Source organism: Mus caroli, chromosome 6 (assembly GCF_900094665.2).
Source record: "Mus caroli chromosome 6, CAROLI_EIJ_v1.1, whole genome shotgun sequence".
In the NCBI taxonomy this organism is placed as follows: Eukaryota; Metazoa; Chordata; class Mammalia; order Rodentia; family Muridae; genus Mus; species Mus caroli.
The window spans coordinates 97,998,539-98,014,921 of NC_034575.1; the positions used below are offsets into that span (position 1 = coordinate 97,998,539).

Sequence of the window (16,383 nt, forward strand, 5' to 3'; positions counted from 1 at the left end):
TGTGTGTGTGTGTGTGTGTGTGTGTGTGTGTGTATGTGTAAGAGAGAGAGGAGGGAGGGAGGGAGAGAGAGCATGAGCAGACAAGGGGAGGTTTGCATGCTATCAGGTACCTATTGAGGCTAGAAGATAACATCTGGTTTAGGATCTCTTCTTCCAACATGTTTGAGACAGTCTTTGGTTTTCCCTTGCATACTCCAGGCAAAGTGGGTGGAGGGCTCCTGGGGATGTTCTAGTCTCTGCCTTCCAGCTTGCTGTAAAGTGCTGGACTTAGCACATCTGGACTTATGTGGGTTCAAACGTCTTGGTCTCAGGGTGCCATGCTAACTCACTGAGCATTTTCCTTAATGAGCCATTTCTAAACCCAAGAGAAGTGGTTGATTCTTGATAAATTCAAAAGTCAATTCCAAGTCAGTTCTAGGAGCCAAAATTAACAGAGATAAACAGAGTATGTGCTAAAGTGTTTGTCCGACAACCTGAGTATAGTGTTCACAACTCAAAATATGTGAAAGAGAAGCATAGTTTTCAAGATGTTTCTGATGTCCATACTTGAGCTGTAGCCTGTGTAGTCTTGCACAAACTCCCACACAATAAATTAACACACCATACACACACACACACACACACACACACACACACACACACACATCCTAATATAAAAGAGTTAATGATGCCTGTGATTTGGGACCTGAGGAATAAAACAACGAACTGTTGTTGGAATGGGGGTGTTATAATGTATGTGTCAAAATGAAGGAAAGGAAGTAGAACTCAGCTTATGGAAGACTCAGTCTGAGATCCTATTAGATGACATTTGCACATGGTTTGAATCTGAATCCATCCAAACTGCAAGCTGAACTGAACTGGAGGTTCATCCCACAGGTTGTGGAGTGTTTTTCCTATAGATTCACTCTTACACAATCTGGACACGAGACTGTCAATATGCCTTCCTTTAGAAATCAACAACACTTTCAATCGTTTTCAAGCAACCTACATTTTCTCATTAGCCTCATCAGCACGATGGTGATGAGAGTTACTTTTCTTTGGCTTTTGAGTGACAGAATCTCATCTTCAATTACTGAAGAGGCTAATTACTGTTGAGTCAAAATGCTTTCAGAAGGCACAAGTATTTGGATATAAAAAATTAAGTGTTTAATGGAAGCTACAGAACTTTGCTTGAGGATCCTTCTGTTATTTGACAATCAGAAACAACACCCCTACATCAGCACTGATGGAAATCCTTGCATGCTGAATTCCATGATTACAAGGACCCACAGCCTGCACATTTTAAACTAGACCAGAAAAGCCTGCAGCATATATTTTGAATTCACAACATGCAGTCAAGAGGGAGTATATCTGATTAATAACAGTAGCTCAAGCTGGCTTTCTTCTCTAGCTTTCATTTATCCACCCAGCTATCCAGTCAGCATTTAATGAGAGGCAGCCATGTGCTTAGAATGGGCTGGCCACGGGAATGGGTGCCTGAGGTACAGAGGACTCTCTGTAATGTTCGTGAACTGGAGGAGAAAACAGATACTACACCAGGATTCAAAACTGGTATCTCAGCTCTTTAGAACTGCAACATACAGACGATTTCTTTAAATGATTATCATGGGAATCTTGTCAAAATTCTTAACTAGGACTTGAAGCTAAACCTCATCAATGCTTAGGATGATTGTACAAAGCTGCCAGTAACAACCTCAGAAATAGCTAGGAAAGATGCCGTCGTATTCTATTTTGGTATATGCTTTAAAAATCGCTAGCATAATTAAAAAAGAATAGATGTTCTTTATATTCGATTTTAAGATGACTGAAGAGCTTATGAAATTTCTCATAGAATTTAGAAAACCATTGTTAGCAACATTTATAGAACAATGTGCAGATGTAGGTGAACTGCAGCACCAGGAGAATACTATTTTAGGGAGAGGTTTTATTCACTTGGTGAAATCCCCATTAGACTTCAGTTGTACCAGGCCTGACTACCTCTGAGCATCTTACCCAGCCTCCAAGCACAGAGCAACATCACAATAAACGCTGGTGTTGAAAGGGAGGTGGATATTCTAAGTATGTCAGGAGGAGACAGTGCTTTAGACGTTCTGGATGCTTGCCCTATCACCTGCTCCACCGTCTCTTTGAGGGAATCTAAACTTCCTGGAGCTCTGCCTTTTCATTTCTAAAGTGAAGATACAAATAGCTGCCAAGGCAAGGTTTCCATGAGAATTAGGTATCAGTACACGAACAGTGTTATGAACTGTGAGCAGAAATTGCTCACTAAGTGTTAGCTGTTAAAACCATAATTATCATCATCGTTATGCATAAACTTGTCTTTCTACGATGGCTCTCCATTAAAAAGGGGTGTGGTTTATTTTTTCAAGACTTCATTTCACTCACTGTGTATTATCAAGGTATTCTTATTAAGACATAGTTGCTCTCTTCCTTCTGTTTCCCCAGTTCACAAAGTTCATCACTGATGCCTCTGAGATCACTGTGTCTTTTCTATAATTTTTACAGTTATTATTTAGTGTGTGTACTTGTGTGTGTGTGTGTGTGTGTGTGTGTGTGTATACATATAAATGGCCATATCACATTGTGAAAGTCAGAGGACACTTGTCTTGAGAGAGTGTATTATTTCTTGTTATGGTGTGGGTTCCGTGAAACTCAGGTCTTCAAGCTCAGAGGCAAGTACCTTTACCAATTGAGCAATCTTGCCATCCCATTATGTTGTTTAAATTTTTTTTCCTAGTGAGCAATCACACTGATTAATAAGTCAGAAGAAAGAGTCAACTTGCTTAAGTGTACTTTTGCACTCAGCACTTTTTAATTGAGGCTGGCTTTTAACATGTGAATAATGAGAATATTTAAGTTTAGTAATACTCTGTTATTACCAAGAGAACCGAATATCTTTACTGAAAAGTTGTAAATACAAACCATTTTCTATTTATGTATTTTCAAATAGCACATTCTTGGCCTAACTATGTGTTATTCATAAGAGACTAGGTTACACTTTCCCTAGTAATTAGGTAAGGATAATGTTAAATCCTCACATTAGTGGATTGCTTACAAATGAATGCTACAGAAGGGAATAAATGCCTCTGTTGCTACACTGTTGCTCTGTAGCACTCATTATGCTAATAATTTGCTAGTCACACTTTCTCTTTTTATAAATAATGCAAAGATAAATATACAAATTTCCTCCATCAAATGGCAGTGGTTAATTAACATCTAAAGTAGTAAGATTATCCTTCATGTATATTTTAATTTACCAATATTATACTATTGCTTGCCTGTAATATTCATCTATATATTACTGGCATTCTTAGCAGTTTAGGCAATGAATATATGATTTCAAATAAATTTGAACATGGCAATCTACAAATAGATTGTATCTACTCAAGTGCCCACTAAGGACAAAGTTGTCTCTTTTCTATGTAAACTTTGTGAAGCACAGAGATGTACAGAACTAAATTTAGAAAACAAAAGAAGAAAAGCATTATCCACAAACAATTCTATCAGCATGCTGACAGTCCTTAACCTCTTTGTGCCTTGTTTGCCTCAGCCTTAGAATTGAAATCAGAGGGGAATGATCATTAAGTATCTGGGCCATAGAATTTTCTCAGCCACTGTTAGCTTTGATCACAATGACAGTAACTGAACACTTCACTCAAACTAGAGTGAATGCATTGTGAGTAAGTGACTAAATGCAAATAGCTGTCTTTCCTGATGACTAATTTAATAGTACCATCACCAAAGCTCACGAGCTTCACTGTGAATACAAATGTAACAAAGACTGGGCTTGAAGACAAAGTTGGCATTGCTGGCAAGAGTTTTCAGTGTGCATCTAATCAGGCCATACAGTCTGATTATTGTAATCTTTTAATTCATTTTGGAATCTTTTAAGTAATGTAAGGGAAAAAAAGGCTTAGAAAGCAGGCTTGCAGACACTGCCTCGAGTTATCATGCTTAGCCCAAGTTTCACAGAAGTAAAAATTAACCCATCGAAGCCAAATCCAGATAAAGGGAAGACTAGATAGACTACACACCCACAAGTACATTTCACCGCGACGTACATTTATGTTCATGTGGCGGGTCTACTTAGAGAGGTAGAGATATTGTGAAGGTAGCAATGGAATTTCATTGCTCAGTGGAATTAATGCCTTGAGCTATCTATTCAGGTGACAAAGGAGGCCATCACTGATAATGAAGAGTCTTTTTCTTCACGTTCAAAAAAGTGGAAAAATGAGATTGAACTTACGGGTTTTCTTGGTGGTCGCATTAACTGTGGCGCTGAAGGGACCAGCACCTGCGCTGTTGTAAGCCCGGACAGCTGTGTAATAGGCCAGGTTGCTCTTCAGGCCTCGGAGCACAGCTGATGTCTGATTTCCTGCCACTTTCACTTTGCGGGATGATTCTTCTTCTCCTCCATTGTTCCAGTACCGCACCTGGTGGACAGCAGACATAAAGCATGCAAACAGCTGGACCCAATACATCCCTTTCCAGAACTCAGTCATTTTCATTAATGGCGGTGCTATGATGCATTTTCTTGTTTATGCCACCAATATTCCCAGGAGACCCACTATGTGCCAGGTGCTGCACTCAACCTTGTCACAGCTGTTGGTATACAGAAGAAGGGAAATGAGGGAAGAGTTAGAGAATGATCCTATACACACATGAAGCAAAGAGACACTTAGGATGCTAGGACAAGCAGAGTACAGGGTTGCAAAAGGGAAGACAGAGGAGAGACCCACACACCTAACATCAGGCTGTTCCCAATATCCATCCTTTGTCAGCCTAGCCTAAGGTCAACTCTCCAATGCTGGAATACATTCATGAAGCCTGAATACACTCCATAGGGAAGTGGAGATGGGAAGAAAGTGATGTGTTGGGGGAAGATCTGAGAAAGCTGACTGGCAAGTGGAATGTCCTCCAACAATGGCCAAACATTAATAGGCTACCTGTGCATGCAAGGCCGGCAGCAAGGAGCAGGAAGTAGTGAGAGCTGCTATTAAGCATAAACAGGCTAACTTTGTCACGTCGATTTTTATTATTCTGTGATGTGCTAAAAGTAACGTTGGATTTATTAAATAGGCATATGCATAAATGGTATAAGGATACAAAAATAAAACAGTGATAAAATGTGGCAGAAAGAGGAGTAATGAGTGATAGTGTAAAAACTGTTTCCAGAGCACTGTGGGGACTGGACAGTTGGTAAAGTGCTTGCTGCTCAAGCATGATGACTTCAGTTCAGATCCTAAGCACCCATGCCAAGTACCGGGTGTGGTGACAGGCACCTGTAACCCGAGTTCTAGGCTACACACACAGGAGAACCTCTGGGGGTGGCTGGCCAGTAGGTCTAGGGCAGTCAGTGAGCTGCAGGGTAAGGGGCCCTGTGTGAAGTGAGGTGGAAGAGACACTGCAGAAGAAATAGACATTGATGACCTCTGCTGTTTACGGGCATGCTACACACACACACACACACACACACACACACACATACACACACACATACATGAAAACACAAAATATATGTACATATGTTTCCTAAGTACTTTGCATATGTGTTATAAACTGTTGCTCTCTTTGTTCATAAGCTTAGATTCTTCAGGAAGTAAAAACAAATTAACAAAGACAAAATATAGAAATCAAAAGCTTATGCAAAATAAAACTAAGCATAGGGCAGGAATAAGAATAGTTACTAACATTTGCTCATTTAATCTAAATAGAAAAGTATAAACAGAGATATAAAGAAGACTTGGAACCTAATAAAAACATATTTTGTACTTCTGTAAACAAATATGCTTGTCCTTCTTTAATTTTTTTTCAAAAAACAACCTTTTGTTCTAGCATTCATTTTTAAAACCTTGATACTAAACTATAACTGTAAAATAATTGTTATAATTGCATAACTGCCTGTAGTTTGAACATAATACAACCAGCAACAGATCTCTACACTCACAATTTTAAAGACAATATCCATTTCAAAGATGGGGCAATCTCTGTAATCATGGACTTAGCTCCGTCGGATCAGAAGCTTTGGAGTTTATAGGTATTTAAAAAGCAAAGCTGTGGTAGTTCAGTTGTTAGAATGCTGATCAAACATGCACAGAGCTTTATGTTCAATACCCAGCAGCCCTGAAAACTGGGTGTGTTGGCTCACACCTTCAATACCAGCACTCTGGACCTAGAGGCAGGATGATCATTACTAAGGCTATCCTTCGCTACATAGCAAGTCAAAGGGTAGCTTGGGCTAAAGATGGTACATGATGAAAAGTGAAATGTATAAAAATTAGAGCTGTAATTATTGAGTGAAATTGCTCAGCTTTAATATTTGTTGTACAATATTCTGTAGATCAAACAACGCCTGCTGACTGGTTAGATAGTACATTGGTTTTAGCCACCAGAGCAGGAAGATATTAGAAGTTATCGTATTTTTTTTCTAAAAAGCACATATAAATTTATTCATTAAACCTAATATCACAATATAAATCTCAGTGTTTTACAAAAATGTTTCCAAAGTACCAAACTAAATAGTTTAGCATTCTTCATCCTCTGTGCCTTTTGTATTTCAAGCCTCTTTCCTCATACATGAGCTGTTTTGAGTTATTTCCATGCATTTATTTTGAAAAGAGTTATTCATTTTCATGAGAATTAGTTGGGGTATCTGAACCCAAATCCCATGGTTTGAAGTAAATATGATTTTCTTTATAAATCCACTGAGAATCAAAATGTTAACAGACACCAAAATCTTTTATAAATATTATATCACCAATACTGAACACTGTGTATCATGAGGTTTCAGTGACCTGCCCTTGAGAACACTGTCTAGCTATTTTCCAAGAATGACATCTAATCAATAATTATAATAAAATGTTATAGAAAGCTGGAAAGCTTGTGGCATGGGATATAGCACAGGTTAGGAAAATATTACATAAATCTGGGTTATAATAATCTTTCCTTAATAGATGACACAGGAGAGGGATGGAGGAGTTTGCTAACTCAATCAAGATCCTGTTTAACTTCTGGTCTCTTTCTTAGTTTCTAATCTATGAGCCTTTCTTTCTGTGAGACATCAAATTCCTTCATTGTAAACTGTCTAAAAAATGTCTTCTTAGGAGACTGATGAAAAGAAGGATTAAAAATAATTCATAACTGGGATGTGAAGTCTAGTTTTATAAATCCATTTATAGAGAGTCCTTGAAAGTTCTTGTTAACAATACATGTTGAAGTACTATGAACCAACTCTGTACATTGAAGGAGGGCTTCATCTTTAGATCTGAGTTGATGAGAAGTGTTAGAAATATTTAGATGCAGAGAAAATGTGTGACTAACTTGTACATAATAATAGTCATCGAAGTGGGCTAATATTTTTAGATAGCTCTAAAAAGGTGAATTAACATACATATCACCTGAACTTAAACAAGCAATTAGAAATTTCCTATAAGCAAATTTTCTGTAAGTGTTCCATTATGTTCTGCAACATTTTGCTTAAAAACATATTTCTCTTTTGGTGAGTTTATTGTTTGCTTGTTGTTTGTGGAGCTAGGAATTGGAGTCTAGGACCTTGAACATATAAGAAGCCTACCTCTGAGCAATACTTAATTCTGGGCCTATTTTTATTTTTTTTTTATTTTGAGAGTCTCAGTACGTTGCTTGAGTTCAAACTTACTATAGAGCCCAGGCTGGCTTTGAACTAGTCATTCTCTTCTGTCTTCCCTGGAATTAGCTGTACTAGCAGACCTAGCTTCTAAAAAATAAATAAATTATTCCATTCTCCATAGGTTATGTTCTAGATTCAAATAGTAACAGCACTCTCACGGAGAGAATGCAGTATCTCCTTGCAATTATACAGTTTATAGGTACAGTCACAGCAGGGGTGTGTGCAGAGCAAGATGTCTACAGAGGAGGAAAACACTGAACTGTATGCAAAAAGGAGTTGCTATGAAGTCAGAGAACATGGAGGCAGCTTCTATAAAAGAGGACCAGAGTCACTCCTGTTGTAAATGAGAAACTATACTGGGAGTCACAGGTGGATACAAGCTAACAGCCTACTAAAGAAGACTAAAAAGTTATCATCTTCATGACACCCAAGTGTGTTGTAAAAAGGATAAATTAATTATGGGAGAATACATATAAAGGTCAGTTAAATTGGAAAAGTAGTGAGCAGAGCTCTTAGACCTGAAAAGAGAAATTATTAAAAAATCAAATCATGGATAAGAATGTAACTGAAGATGGATGGTGAGAACTTTTATAAGTTAGTCCAGACATGGCCCTGAGAAATAATAAAACCAGGAAAGGGAAGCTATGAGACATGGAAGATAGGATGTAGAGTTCTGACCAGAGACCTTAATAAGGGAGCAGGAACAAAACAACATTCAAAGGGTGTATAGATAAGATTCCGTAGAAGTTGATGGACATAGGCAATTTCATCTTGTAAACTCCTGCAGGGTTTGCTGTGGGAAAATAACATGAACGACCACACAGGAGGAGAGGAGAAGGTAAACACAAGTGAACCACAGCTGGAAACTCGGCAGGTCCGCTTTACTTCTATAATGGTAGTGAGAGCACTTACACCTTGGTTTGCTGGAGAAGAGGCTCTCTCTCTCTCTCTCTCTTTCTCTCTCTCTCTCTCTCTCTCTCTCTCTCTCTCTCTCTCTCTCTCTGTGTGTGTGTGTGTGTNCTCTCTCTCTCTCTCTGTGTGTGTGTGTGTGTGTGTGTGTGTGTGTGTGTGTGTGTGTGTGTTGCATTTACTTCATTGCTAAGGGCAGTCTCATAACACAGGCAGTGACTTATCTTTTCTCAGAGATCTGTTGCTGAGCAAGTGCCCTCCTTAAACAAAGCCCACTTTCTACAGTTTCAGTTACTGTCAGTGTGCCACAAGATTCTTGCAAGTGCCATAGAGTAAGATGTTTTAAGTTTGTGTAACTGTTATTGAACTATATGATTCCAAATATGGTCATTTTATTTTTCATTTGATTTATTTAATAACTAGTTTATCATTAATTATTGATAATCTCTTTTATATATACTTTGTTTTATAAATTATATGTATATAATGTATGGCATATAATACATATGCCATATATTATATATACAATATGGTATATATATCAATATATCTCAAACTTTATTATCCATGGTTTAAGAATTCCTGGGATCTTGGAATTGTTGAACTGTGAGATGAGTTGGACCAACACTGTTTACTAATATGGCTTTCCTTCCTTCATCAACCTGGATATTAGATACAGGCCTCTGAGCATCTATGAAACAGTAGTGCTTTAATTTGCTGTTGAGATAATACAAGTTTGTTTTGGTTTTCTTCTGAATTATAAAACCATTTTGCTAGCCTATACAATTTTATCTGGTTACATAAACAGAAGCAAACTGGAAGAATGTCAGGAGTGAGAATGTTATCTCTATCTCTGAAAGTAATTTGGTTACCCGAAAGTGATCCTCCTGCTACAAGGACTCTTTATTATCAGTGCAACAGAGATTTCTCCTAATTTAACAATAAACTGAAATGCAACACATAAAGATGTTGTGTTGAAAAATGGTGCCTTTGCTTAGCCACTAAAGAATAGATATTAAATCAAGAATAGTTTTTAAATAGATGAAAGTGGTTATCTGTGTGCTCGAATAATTTTAAAAGGATGAATATTTTAACATAGCTGTTAACTTCGAACACATTGAAATAAATGGAAGCCATGCAAAAATGCATTGAAATGTTTTAGGAAACTGTCTACATTCATCTGTCACTCATGGTCAGTCTCTTGTTGGCCCTGGGAGAGTCATCTGGATCAACTGCTCACATCAATCTGGCTCATTTCCTGCTGGCTTCTCATTGGATATCATTTGGAGAGACTGTCTAGCAAAAACACTGCACACCTGGGAAGCAAGGGTTGCCCTTGCAGATATATGGCTGAAAGCCAAGCCCAGAGCATACACAATCGCCCCTGCTATTCTCCACCCCATGGAGGGTCCTTGTAACAACCCTCTACTGTAAGAGCTCAGTCTTCCACCCTCTCTTACAATCTACATTTTTTCACTTACATAAATTATGTCTGATTTGCATTATACAAATATTTCTCAATTGTCTGTGTCCAATTGTGTTCATTTTCCTATGCAGATTAATAGCAAGAAATGAGCATAAAGACATGCACCTTTGCTTTCATACTCTCAGAGAAGGTGTTTAAATATTTGACATACTTTTCAGTCTAATGAAAATGTTAGGGACTAAATCTATTCTCTAGTTCTGATTGGGAGAGGAGGCTGGAATGAAGGCATAACAGGGTGGGTTCCTAGGAAAGTGTTCTGTTGTATTGTATTCCTTCCTGTGCCACAATTACAATAAGAGTTTATCAGATTCTCCCCAGATAAGCCATGGTGTGCTAGTTTATATGTATTGCTTTATCGCACACACTGAAAAAAATTATTCTACATGGGTTCATTTGTTCTTTAATTTTTTTAAAAAAATTAAACATAATTATAAACATGCAATAATTGGACATATTTGTTATTGTCAACTTGACAGATGTAGAAATGCGTGGGGGAATGGGCCTTCAGGCATGCCTGTGGGGATCATACTGACTGTATTAATGGAGGTGGAAGAGGTGCCTAACTCTGGATGGCATCTTCCTTGACTAGAATCCTAGAATGGGTAAGTGGAGAAGGGAAACTGGGCAGAAATGCACATCCATTGCTCTTGGCTCCTTACTGTGGACATATTACGACTAGCTGCTATGGTTTTCTGTTAGGTCTCTTTAGATCTCTTTCTCCCAGGGTTGCTTCTGTTGAGGTATTTTATCATAGCAACAGGCAAAGAAACAAAGGCAATATTCATGTTGTATAGTGAGGTATTTTAGTTTCTTTATACATCATGCATTCCTCAAACCAACCAGGATAGTTAGCATTTCCTTATCATTTTTTTTCTTTGTGGTATGATCCTTTCTTCTAGTTCTCCATGCACACATAAATCAATACAGTACGTTATTATAAATGATATGAACTCAGAGCAGCTGTACCTGGATGCATAAAACCTGCAGAAGTTCAATGCAGGATGGGGGTGGGGCTCTAAATGTCTCACCCCTATCTGAGGAGCTATTGATAATTGAGAGCTGCTGGGGGATTTGGAGTTAATTTTCAGAATGTGGTCCTTGAATGAGGCTTCCTACCATTGAGGAGATTGTCTTATACCCATACATGAACATAGAAATATTACTATCAGCTTTGATCAGAGAAATTGCTCTTTGCAATGGATCTTGGTGAATGCAGAGATTCCTAGCTATTCAACTGCTAAGAATATGTGAATGTAGGGTGCTCAATCCTGAACATAACCATTATAACCATGGATTGACAGTGAATACAGTTATATGTTTATACAAAACTAGGCTTGTCATCAATGGCTGATGGTGAGGGACAGTGTCTTTTACCCCTCCCTGAACCCTTGCCTAAAGGCATAGTCATCATTGTTAGCCAGCAAGACTACAACGGATAGGTCATACCCACAGTCACACAGATGGACCTGGTAAAGCTCAGTAGGCACAGAAGTAAGCAGACAAGGTGTGGAAAAGTTTGTTTTAGGGAAGAAGATAGAGTTAATAGGAAGGGAGATAAAAGAGTGATTAACATGCATTTTATATATATGCATGATATTTTCAAAGAATATATACATATATTCTAATGCATATTAGAAATTAAACTGTTTCAAAGAAGAAGGAGAAGGAACAGGAGGAGAAGGAGAGGAAGAGAAGGAGAGAAGGAGAAGGAGAAGGAGAAGGAAGAGAAGATGAAACAATAATTAGTATGTATCATGTAAGGACCTTGTGTGTGTGTGTGTGTGTGTGTGTGTGTGTAAGTATCCGATTCCCATATACCTAGAGGCTTCTGCTCTTCTTTATCTTGCCTGCCTCTCTTGTTCTTATTTCAAAGGGCACTGGGAAGACATGAGCCCAAGTGTAACCACTTAGCAGATGAAACAAACTGTAGCCCAGGGAAATGAGCTTCTCAACCAATGCTTGGTCAAATCCGAAAGGAAATTAGTCTAGGTACTAATGATGATGTGTGAACAGCTTGCCACATGGCTGTGATCAGCCTGCACTGAGAGTAGAGAGAGGCAGGAGCTGTTAACAAGTTCAAAGCCAAACCTAGGAATTTGCAATCCACAACCTCAGCCACATGACAGGTAATTTATCCTTCTAGGCTAATTTTGAATTATTTGCTGAAATGAAGAAAAGGTATATTTTGATCAGGGTAGAATTACATACATTAATTCTTAACATTTCCCCCACTTAGTTCATGAATGACTTAGCTCATTTTTCCTTTCTTTTTGTACACCACATACTTGGGGAAGACATTTTACATCATGATTTCTTCTATACACACTGCATGCTACATTTGAACATTCTGCTTGTTACTTTTTTGCAAAAATAGGCAAAATGCAAATATTCTCCAACACCAAATTTATATAGAAAGTCTCAGTATCACTGTGCTTAGAATCCTTTGCCTCCTGCCCTACCAGTAACAGGGTCAACACACTTGATGCACAATGGACTTACTTTATTTATTTCCTTCTTTCTTCCTTCCTTTCTTCCTTCCCTCCTCCTACTCCCCTTCCCCCTCTTCCCCTTCCTCCTCTCTCTCTCTCTCTCTCTCTCTCTCTCTCTCTCTCTCTCTCTCTCTCTCTCTCATTTCAGTGAACTTTTACTCTATTGTACCATTTTGACAAATGCTGCTTTCTTTCATTTAGTTCTTAAGTAAGGCTTGAGTTATTGGTTACTATTTTCTTTATTTTAGATGAACCTTGGAAGAAAGACTTATGAACATATTGAAGCTCACTTCCAAAACAGCAAAATCCAAACTGTATTAATTTAATCAACTTTCTGCATACTGCCCGGAGAACTTGGGAAACAGGAGCAAGCAAATCAGTGAATTTTTCTGGTCTGTATGGGCCTATCTTTCCTCCTGGGAGATCTGAATGTATGAAAATGGTAATGCACTCTACAAGATAGTCTGGTGGTTTCCATTAGGTTCTTTGCTCTCTCTCTCTCTCATTAATTACATGCTTTTTTGACATGAAATCCACTTTCAATAAAATGTCATTTTATTGCTTATTCAACATCTAAATTTATATATTAACAAATCAGGTGTAGAGACATGGCATAGACTGCAAAGGGCTCATGTTTCCTACTAGAATCCAATTCAAAATGCTGATGCAGATGGTATCACTCATTAATTCACTTGTATGCTTAAACCCCCATATCACAGATGTAGAAACAAGTGGATATCTGGGGCTTACTGGCCAGGTGGTCTTTCTGAACTGATAAAGTCTATTTAGGGTCAGTGATATCCTTTTTATAAATATAAAGTGGAAAGAAAAAGCTGAAGGTACTTAATCAACTTGAGGTCTATACAAACACGAGCTCATCGACACACATGTGTTCATTGACACAAGCACTATGTCAATGCCACCTGCTAACAATACCCAACACTGTCAAGATGCTTTGTATGCCCACAAGTTCAATCTGGTGTACTTTCTCATTTAAGTGTTTCACAAGGTACAGTCATATTGGGACTTATAATCCTACATCTGTTTGTAAGGGAAAAAGTATTCAAGGTTAGCAAGCATCTTTGTTTCCTACCTAAAGAGTGTCAAGTATACACGTTGATTTTCTTTGACTAGTTGTGATTGAAAACAGAATCCTTTGTCCTGCTCATCTAATGTGAATTTCAATTACAGCCCTTCTAGTTTCTCTTTCCAGACCTGGGACAGGTAACATTTTGTGACATTTGACTTTACAACTTTATTTGGACCAGTGCAGAGATCTTCTTGATGAATGTGTAATCACTGCTGAGTGACCACAGGTGTCCCCTTCTGTGGTCTTGCCATGAACCTGGGCACTGCTAGGGGATTGTAAAACATTGTTTTCCATCAAGACTCAAAATTTCCCATATTTTCTTTCTTACCACCCTCCAGGACATACAGAGCAATCTACTGACATTTCTTAGTCTTTGGAAAGAATGCTAGAAAGACAAGTAGGTGTCAGTCCAGGTGACTCAAGTCTTCCTGAGTTTCTTCACGCTCCCTTTAAGCAAGAAAGCTAAGGACTCAAGTGTCTCCTTGAGACTATTGTAACAAAACTGACAAGCTAAGGTCTTAACTAGTCCCCTTAGACCTAGTTCCCAAGTGCTTCATATATTATCATGAGCCATCTATTATGAAAAATGCCTCTGTATGCTACCTTGTTCAACTTCTTGAAAGCACAAAGCTTATGAAACCACTCACACAGCTGGGCCTGGCTTTACCCCCATTGCTTTCCAGCTGAGCTCCTGCTTGCAGCCCACATAGCTTCTCTGTTGTCACAGTCAGTTTGCTGACCACTTCTTTATCATGACGCCCTGCTTCCATCCACTGCACAGAATTAGATGCCTGGACTCCTACGCTCTTTCTCTGACCCCCTTTTTACCCCCCCATTTCCCTTTCCATAAATGTGTCTCTTATTTCTGGTTTGATCTCTCTATATCAGAACCTGTTCTTATGCTTAACCATAATAGTTGTCACTTTTCTGATACTAAACATGTACGTTGCCTCCACATTTTCCTCCAGTGGTTTTAAGGAGTGTTTACAGAGCTCAGGGTTACTGATAACTCTGGGGCAATTCTGGGGAAGTGGCTTCTGGCCTATATCTTGAGCATCATTGCTCTGGTGCCTGTCCTTTATCTAATTCACTTGTTAATATTTATTTAAGTCAAGCCTTGTTTTGTTACAAGTAATAAAAACCCTTGGAGCTTTTCAAATAAAAAGAGACTTTAATGAGAATAAGGGCAAAGTGGAAAAGAATCTCAAGGCTACTTGAGATTCAGGTAGCTATCAAATGGTTCTACTGTTTTGTTCTTATAATGTTCTACAAGCTCTTGCTTGCTTTATCCTTTACAGTGATATAGGAGTCTATCTGGTCCAATCCCATCTTCCAGGCTTTGCCCAGCTTGCTTCTGCTGTTAGCTTGCAAAATATGAAGTACATTGTGAAGCAGATACAGCATTCCAATGGGTAGAATGTCTACAAAACTTACTTACACAGGTCAGATAAGTCCCCCAGCTGACTGTGGTAGACTTCTTCTGGATTAGTTGTCTAAGATAACATGACTACCCTGGGACACCTATCCATGGTCTGATGGAAAGGTAGAAGGAAGGCAGCTCTACGGAGCTAACATGTCCATGTAAGGCTGTCTGAATCACCTGGTCTTTCCCATGCTTATATTCCTCCATGTTTATTTGCTTCTCCTTTAATTTCCTGGCTAACCTTTCCTACTACTTTGGACTCTACCAAATGGGATGTCCTAATCCATTCAAACGTTTCTTGTTTTGCTGACTTATTTCAACTTTCACCTTATTTGGTTTAGAGAGAGCCTCCCTTACATAGTTCTTATTTCACCAAATACAGAGGTCACTGCAAGTGAGAGTTACGTTAGAGACAGCTAAATACTTTAGAGATTAAAAGAGAATCTCATGACATAACAAGAACACCAAAAAAATAGACCAGAAAGCATGGTTGGGGGAATATGCTTTCTTGATGAGAAAATAATTATATAAACTTGATACTGCAGTTCAGTTGCACTGTTATTATTTTAGTAACCAGTGTAAAAATTTTGGGTTACATGGTTTTCTATTATATTTACTTTATGAGTCTTCTACACCCAACTGATTATTTCTATCTACTTGGCATAGTTAGTTATGAAGATGGGACAATGAATGTTCTAGTAAGAAAATTTCAGCTAAAGGTAGTATTTATTTAAGATGTTGATGATAATTTGAATTGAAATGAATTTGAAATGAAGGAAAGTAGTAGCAACATGTAAAGAGACATCAATTGTAAAGCATTTACCTCATAGCCAAGTAAATGTCCATTGCTCAACTTCCAGGGAATTGTGTTCCAAGAAACTTCAATTTCTGAAGAAGACAGGCTATGAGCAGAGATGTGAGATGGGGCAACTGTAGGCTCTGTTCAGAAACAACAACAACAAAAGGGTTACAGTGACAATGTTGGCTATTAATTGCCAAATCATCTGAAATTGTATATTTTTTTAAATTTCAATTCAATTTTTTGAGACAGGGAATTTCCATGTAGTTGTAGCTGGCCTAGCATTCTTTAGGTGATCCCTTCAGAGCTAGCACTCATGAAAACCATCTTGACTTGGTTCTAGAGAACTTTGATTACAGGAATATACCACCATAACTTTTTAATTTAAAGGCTTTGTCAGTCATCAATGGGAGGAGAGGCCCTTGGTCCTGTGAAGGCTCCATGTCCCAGTGTAGGGGAATGTCAAGACCAGGAAGCAGGAGTGGATGGGTTTGTAAGCAGGGGGAGGGGAGAAGAGAGAGGGGAGAGGGGAGAGGGGG

The 16,383-nt window shown here is 38.4% G+C and overlaps 1 protein-coding gene across 5 annotated transcripts in view; it reads right to left on the reverse strand.

The window, feature by feature from the left end:
- Positions 1 to 16,383, reverse strand: part of Cntn3 (contactin 3) — a 354,817-nt gene that overhangs the window by 12,964 nt on the left and 325,470 nt on the right. For all 5 annotated transcript variants that reach the window (XM_029478975.1, XM_021164805.2, XM_029478972.1 and 2 more), the window contains 2 exons: positions 15,869 to 15,984; positions 4,247 to 4,433 (listed from right to left, as the gene is read on the reverse strand). In XM_029478975.1, the coding sequence (XP_029334835.1) occupies positions 4,247 to 4,433; positions 15,869 to 15,984 (303 nt within the window). The remainder of the gene's footprint in view (positions 1 to 4,246; positions 4,434 to 15,868; positions 15,985 to 16,383) is intronic.